The following is a 7,467-nucleotide window of genomic DNA, read 5'->3' as shown; positions in this document are numbered from 1 at the left end:
TTAGGATCAGCGCAGAACGCAGAATTATACTACTACTGGTACAATGTACATGCACTGGCATTCTCTTTGTTAGAAAATGAGGTGCAGCATGAGCTGCCTGTGGCCTCCTACTTTAGTTTAGCTTAGCGTCGACCGATCCCCCCACATGCTCGGTTACGGACACTTAAGTGCGCTTGGTTGGGGAGCAGATCCGCGCAGTGCTCCCCTAATCGTCTCCGCGGAGAATAATCCCCACCAGTCGCTGTCTACTTATGTTTTTTTTTTGAAAGTTGTCTACTTATGTTTTTTTTTTTGAAAAACTTCCAATCTATTCATCTTCAATCATGGTAGTACAACGAATACCAGAAATAAAAATTACATCCAGATCCGTAGACCACCTAGCGACGACTACAAGCACCGAAGCGAGCCGAAGGCGCGCCGCCGTCATCGCCCCTTCAACACCAGAACCGGGCACAACTTGTTGTAGTAGACAGTCCGGAAGTCGTCGTGCTAAGGCCCCATAGGACCAGCACCCCAGAAACAGCAACCGCCGCCGATGAAAAATAACGTAGATCGGAAGGATCCAAACCGAAGACACACGAACGTAGACGAACAACGACGAGATCCGAGCAAATCCACCAAAGATAGATCTGCCGGAGATACACCTCCACACGCCCATCAACGATGCTAGACACACCGCCGGAACGGGGGCTAGGCGGGGAGACCTTTATTCCATCTTCAGGGAGCCGCCGCCGTCTCGCCTTCCTGAGTAGGACACAAATCCTAACAAGATTGAAAAAAATGACTAAAAACGTAGCCCTCCCGCCGGGCCTTGCCAGGATCCACCATGCCTCCATGGCCCTAGGGCCACCGGAGACGAGGCAAACCTGCGCCGGCGCCGGCGAGAGGCACGAACCCTAATTTTCTTTCTTGGAAGAGGAGGAGGAGGCGGAGCCCGCAGCACCGCTAAGATAAGAAGGATTTGATTGGCAAAACAGCAGATATACTTATGGAAACACCATTTACCCAAAGCGTGTTGTCTACTTATGTTGTTGGAATGATAATACTAATATAGTGCCAGTGTGTTCGGTCCAATGGGATCTGTCATAAATGAGCTGATTTCTTCAGCTCTTGAGAGAGCAAACTACACATGATTGGATTGGAGTCAACATACATGCCAGGGTGACGACGGATTTACTACAACTTTGTTCGAGAGATTACAACTTTCGGTGCAAATGGGAGCTATCTTTGGAATGTCTGTACAATTGGAGTGCTATTATATCATCAAGTAATGGCAAAACTGTACTACTGTAAAACCCCAGGTTTGTAACGAGTATTAGAACGAATCCACAGTTTCAGCTAAAACTAAGTGCTTATGTCTCATACTCCAGTGAGCCTCTGAACTAAAGCGGGAACAAGCAACCTGTCGAAGAAAGCGCACCTCAATCATCAGTGCCTCGGCTTTACTTCCACTTCGTTGACATCGCGGATAAAGATCTTAGTAGCAGGTTCATTCCTGTAAAGTGCAAAACTGGCGGTTAAATTGACGGTTCGGCGGTTCTACCTTGAATGATAGGGGAATGTTCCTATGGTATAGCAAAATTTTGGTCTTACTCTATTTTTCCCCTTTCGTAGGTGTAACTGGATGCAACAGCGAGCAGATTGTTATCCTTGCTGAAAGACAGAGCAGCAATGCTGGTTGGGTACTTGGGGGACTGCAATCGGAACAGAAAAAAAAAATCAGATATCCCGAGGTCTGAATTCCTGACACAGAATTAGGATTAGTTTGTTGGCAACGTATCGGGTGAAAACGCTTATTCAGTGAAAATCTGAAAACTTTCCCTCTTAACCATTAGATCTAAAATGAACGGATAATATGAGAGGTGGGATCCCCCTTAGCCACTTGAACGTGTTTGACAGAAACCCCCCTGCCGCATCTTAATCTCCTTGTACAACTTCATCTCCTACCTCACGCGATCTAATCCCTGTGAAAACAAATCACCGCCGGAGCTCGCCGGAGACCCCGCGCCCGCGTGCCCGCCGGCCTCGCCGCGCGCGTCATCGCCAAGCACGCCGCTGGCGCTGGAGATGGCGCCGGTGACGTTCACGCCGACGAAGCGCACGCCGCGCTGGGCTCCCTGGGCACGCTCTACGCCGGGGCGAAGGCACTGGGCGACGAGTTCTTCGTCACCGCCGCGCCCGACCGCGACGCGATCCTCTGCCCGGCGATCCCCTCCGCCGCGCTCGCGCTGCTGCTCGCCGGCGAGCCGGCCGCGGCGGCGGCCGCCGCCCCGCCGAAGCAGTACTTCCGGTGCGCGGGCCCATACGGGACATCGTGCCACGGGAACCCGACGTGCGTGACGGACGTGGCCGGCCTGCCGTGCCTGGTGTGCCGGCAGCCGATGACGGTGGAGATGCGGTGGAGCCCCGGCGACGCGCACGGCAAGCTGGCGCAGGTGGCGGCGGCAGGAGCAGGAGGTACGTGAAGGAGGTGGTGAGCTACCTGGTGATGGACGACCTCACGGTGGAGCCCATGTCCACCATCTCCGCCATCATGCTGCTCAAGAAGTTCAGAGCTGTTGGCGCCACCGGAGGCCGTTCATAGGTTCTCCTAGTATGTACAGAAAATCACAGGGATCTCCCGTGTCCAACCCGACGGTCATCAACGGCCGCGAGCGCCGGGTCTCCGGCGAGCTCCGGCGGTGATTTGTTTTCACAGGGACTAGATTGCCTGAGGTAGGAGATGGAGTTGTACAAGGAGATTAAGATGTGGAGGGGGTTTCTGTCAAACACGTTTAAGTGGCTAAGGGGATCCCACCTTTCATATTATCCGTTCATTTTAGATCTAATGGTTAAGAGGGAAAGTTTTCAGATTTTCACTGAACAAGCGTTTTCACCCGATACGTTGCCTAGTTTGTTTGGCAGATAAATCGCGGGGCAAGAAAAACCTGAAACAATCTCTTTTTCTTTTCTCCATCCCAAGTGTACACAAATCCATCACATCCGCCCGTGGCGAACGTTCCATGTCTGCGTACGTTAGATTAGGCTATTAAAGGAACTGAAAGTTGATGACGGTGCGAGTGCGAGAGAGATGAGCGGCATCTTACACTGAGTGGAATGCAATTGCATTAACAGGATATGCAACCCTCCCTCTGTCCTCGGTCAATCGATGGCACTTGAAAGAATACCTGACGAAAATAAACCGGCAATGAAAAACCATAAGGCTATGTATAAAAAGGTGGAACCGCTCGGCATGAGTGGTTAGTTATATCAAAAACAATGAACAATGCCCTAAAAAAAGGTATAAAGGTGGAACACAAGTGGCCTTATGTAGAATAAGAAGCCAATTGAGAGCAATGTCAATGCCCTTATCTTTAATAAACTAGCTATTTAGAAAAGGTGTCATCCTTTTGCAACACAGTATATACCTCTTTTCGAGACTAGACTCAGATTGGTCAAAGAAGTCCATGGCGACTCGTCCGTCTGTACTACCCAAAGCAAATCCTACATACAGGTCAAAAATATAGATTAAATTAAAGAACACTTTGCTGAATGTAAAGAGGCCTAAGAAATAAAATGAGAAATAAGCACTAGAGACTAGAGTTCAAGACGATGATAATTACAGCTAGTTTGAGGATGAATACTCCAAAATCAAAAACTATTGAACTTCCCTTTGCAAGAAAAGTATTGATTATGCTATGTTGTGACTTCAACACCACCCATTGCCCATGGGTAGTATCTTCAAGCGTAGGACTAAACTTATACTCCCTCCGTTCCAAAATAGATGACTCAACTTTGCACTAACTTTAGTATAAAGTTAGTGCAAAGTTGCGTCATCTATTTTGGAACGGAGGGAGTACAAGGCTAGAGCCCTAGAAAAAACTGAAAATATATCACTAATGTTGATTACTATTTATAACCATTAATATTATCCTGCCAACGGAATTAGAATGTCAGGTAAGAGAAGGTCCAAAACAAAAATAAAAAACATAGTCAGATGTAACACCATTAATGTGGATCAACCATTAACCCACGAGGACTAGACAGAAATAGAAGGCGTCCATAGTCAACATAGCGCTGGAGCACTAGAACAATGACGAAACCAATTGAGATCAGTTGCAAATATCTCATTCTGAATCAATATAGATAGTGACGGAAGGCGTTAGCATTATAGTATGAGACTGGAGGGATATCTTAAATTCAGACTTTGCTGTGAATCTTTCATTATGAGATAGACTTGTTTTCTAAGCTCTACTGCTGGAAAATCATATCCTGAAAGAGACACCGAGAAGCTAAATCTTAACGATTATCAAGGAAACAGTAGAAGTTCAAACTTTCCCAACGGGTTGACCTGTTATTGCACCTTTAATAGTTGAATCAAAGATCATAAATCATCCACACCCTTGAACCGTTGAAAGTTACAAACCGAATGGGAAATTCTATAACCATAAGACAAAATGACCATACTTGTCAAGCATCAAGTAGATTAAGAAGCAATGGAGCCAAATGATAATCTATACAAAAACTGATAACAACATTGTTGCATGAATCTCAAACAACCTATCAACCCACTGGTACACAAAAATGATATATGGTTCCATGAAATTTCAAGATATTTATCTATTGACCATGCATTAACACAAGGAAGTTAATCATGTACCAATTTTTATAAGATTCAAGAAACAGTACAAGATAACATTTCTCATGGCGCCTTTCCAAATGAACAAGAAGGGTTCATGCCAAACAAGAAAGGTGAATTCTATTACAACTTAGTACATCTTTTGTATGTTACACAAATCAACAAAAATAAGGTTCAATTCATGCCAGTGGTATTTAGCAGGAATATTGATCAATGCATATTGGCAGAATTATCATAAGAACGTCTTACCAGTTTTATTTGGATAACACTCAACACAGCGTGTTTGAGAATTCAGAAAAGACTTCCTTTGCTGAGGCTCAGACATATTACGCAAATCATAAACATTCACATGCTCTCCTGCTGTTGCAACAACCAACTTATGTCCTGCTAATGAAAGTGCGTACACACGTTCAGGTTGGGTGTGTGTCCCAATAAGTGTATATTGTGGCCCAGTCGCACCTCTTTGATCCCAACACTTTATAGTCCTATCCCAGCTTCCAGTGATTACTTGACCTGGCATAAGACAGGACACAAGCATATGATGGTTAAGGTTATTATTAAGAGTGAAAAATTATCTGTTTATTAATGAATTATAGTTGTGCAGGAAATGCCAGAGCCATTGTACGTGAGATACTGTAACCAATATGCTTGATTTTCTTAATTTGTCATACATACTATAAGTCTCTAGGATGTCTGGTAGGGTGAAATTTTCACCTGACCTATTCGGTTAAGACTCTCATCTAGTAATCCACATGAGCTCACTACCAGATGACAATAGTATAAGACATCAGGTTATCTACTACAAGTATTTTGGGTCAGAGACAATAATACTGTAGATGCTAGTCGCATAAATGTAGAGATCACATGATTTGGATGTTTCTAGAGATGTAGGACTTGTAAACTGAATATATATTTGACACAACAAAGGACAAACTTGGTAAACTTCAAACGATAACTGCCCACATTACGACTTCTGAATACTTAAGGCCATATTTCACCACTGTCTATATAGTCTTCATCAGCATCGCATGTCTATTGATAAAGACCAGAGCCACCAGGTAGCTATCCTCCTAGATTATCTAGTATTCATTCAACAGATATCATCTACGCTCTTTCAGTTTCTCATATTGGGATTTAGGAACAACTATTGAATGATGGCAGATGAACAATACAGAGAACTAAGCATAAAAACAGAAGATGGATATCATAAGTAAGTACATGGAGTGGATATTTATTAAATACTCTATCTTAAAACATAAGTAAAATATACCCAAAAATCAGTATTGTTGCACGGTAACAGAAGATGGCTGTATTTTATATGAAGCTTATTATGATAGTCCCAAACCAACACCCGAAAGAAATAAAGCATGAACTCGCCTAGCATAGAGATCCATTGAACTGTTACAATTTGGGGGTCAGATTGACAGGGTTCTAAACTTAATTAACCCATCTCTAGCAACACGAAACATGGTTTTGATGATAAATTGGCAATGTTCTTCAGAAACTGAAGTTTGACAACACAATAGCACTGTTCAGCAAAAGCGAACAGGCAAAAGTAATTAAGCAAGTACCTGTAGTATCGGAGTACTCCACACAGCGAACTGGACCATCATGGGTTCCCAAGCGATAACTAGTTTTGGAACTAAAGGACAGCCTGCATTATATGTAGTACAACAAAACAGATCCGAAACATACAGGTCATCAGTTGAGCTTCGATTCGTACGAATGATCTGACCGAACAGAAATTTAAATTCAGTTAACCGTGCTGAATAAATATGCTATTGCCTATGCTGCGGGCATTTGGGTCTGAAATCCACTAAAATCATGTCCCACCGACCCACCCTACTTCCTACGGACCCATTTTAACATCAGAAATGCACTTCTGAAATCCAAAGCTCCGCCTCTGTTCGGGACTATGGTGCGAAACTGTACCGCGTCCCCAACCACTCATTCAGAATCGCTAAGCAAAATACCAATCAGACGGGACGGGAAGATGAATAGGTGATCGCTATCACCTCACCTCCGCACGACGTGGTCGCTGGAGGCGCTGAACGCCGAGGAGTCGTTATCGTGGAAGCAGCAGTCCAGCACGGGCCTCTTGTGCGGGAACGCCCCCACCAGCGCGTCGGTGGCGGCATCGACGTCCAGGAGCCGCACCGCCTGGAAGGAGCGAACGCGCACGCGCAGCCAAGCCCGCGCAGGCACAGAACCCAACGGATCAAACCGAGCAGCTAGGGTTTCGTTTCCTCGGGGAAGTGGGAGGCGCGCGAGGCTTGTGAACTAACCTTCTCCCATGAGGAGACGAGGAGGCGGTTGCTGTGCTTCGAGAAGCGGAGGTTGGAGACGCCGTCCCTCGGCGGGTGCCCCAGCTCCCTGCCCAACCCGATGCGGCCGCCGCCAGCATCGACCGGCGGCTGGCCGGTGGCGGGTGCGCTCATGGCGGGGTCAGGAGGAGGAGGAGGCGGCGGTGGCGATTCTGGGTAGCTTTGGGTGCTGGGGTTTGCGGTAGGTAGGATGCGGTGGGGACCGAAATTTTGAACCCGCGACGAACGAGCCGTGGAGCAGACAGCAGAGCGCGGGGTTTATAGAGGAAACGGTTTCGGGGAGGAATGCCAGTTTCGTGGAGGAACCCCCGACCCGCCGTCGTATGGGCTAGATTTAGCATTAGCTGGGCTTTGGATTTGGGCTGGGTGTATGGTCCGAATCGGCGGCTTATCTGGTGAATTCAGCGAAATCAGCTGTAGAAAAATTACCCCAATCTGTTGAGATATGGTATGCGACAATTGAATATTTGAAACAAGAAATGAATTTTAATTTTGAGATAATGGATCCTTCTAATCCAGTCTATA

At 46.1% G+C, this 7,467-nt stretch overlaps 1 protein-coding gene and 1 pseudogene across 1 annotated transcript; one reads left to right on the top strand and one right to left on the bottom strand.

The window, feature by feature from the left end:
• Nucleotides 1-1,154: 1,154 nt before the first annotated feature.
• On the bottom strand, nucleotides 1,155-7,101 carry LOC119367576 (mitotic checkpoint protein BUB3.1-like). Its single transcript, XM_037633055.1, has 9 exons — nucleotides 6,904-7,101; nucleotides 6,639-6,778; nucleotides 6,190-6,272; nucleotides 4,868-5,131; nucleotides 3,408-3,483; nucleotides 3,087-3,167; nucleotides 2,928-3,006; nucleotides 1,594-1,694; nucleotides 1,155-1,495 (listed from the first exon to the last, which is right to left on the bottom strand). Exons 1-9 carry the CDS (start codon nucleotides 7,054-7,056, stop codon nucleotides 1,429-1,431), a joined length of 1,044 nt encoding a protein of 347 aa, XP_037488952.1. The 5' UTR covers nucleotides 7,057-7,101; the 3' UTR covers nucleotides 1,155-1,428.
• LOC119361621 lies at nucleotides 1,856-2,629 on the top strand (annotated as a pseudogene).
• Nucleotides 7,102-7,467: the final 366 nt, after the last annotated feature.

This window comes from Triticum dicoccoides, chromosome 2B, assembly GCF_002162155.2.
Source record: "Triticum dicoccoides isolate Atlit2015 ecotype Zavitan chromosome 2B, WEW_v2.0, whole genome shotgun sequence".
Classification (NCBI taxonomy): Eukaryota; Viridiplantae; Streptophyta; class Magnoliopsida; order Poales; family Poaceae; genus Triticum; species Triticum dicoccoides.
Note: the sequence above shows the minus strand (reverse complement) of the source record. Positions and strands in the feature narration are given on the sequence as shown.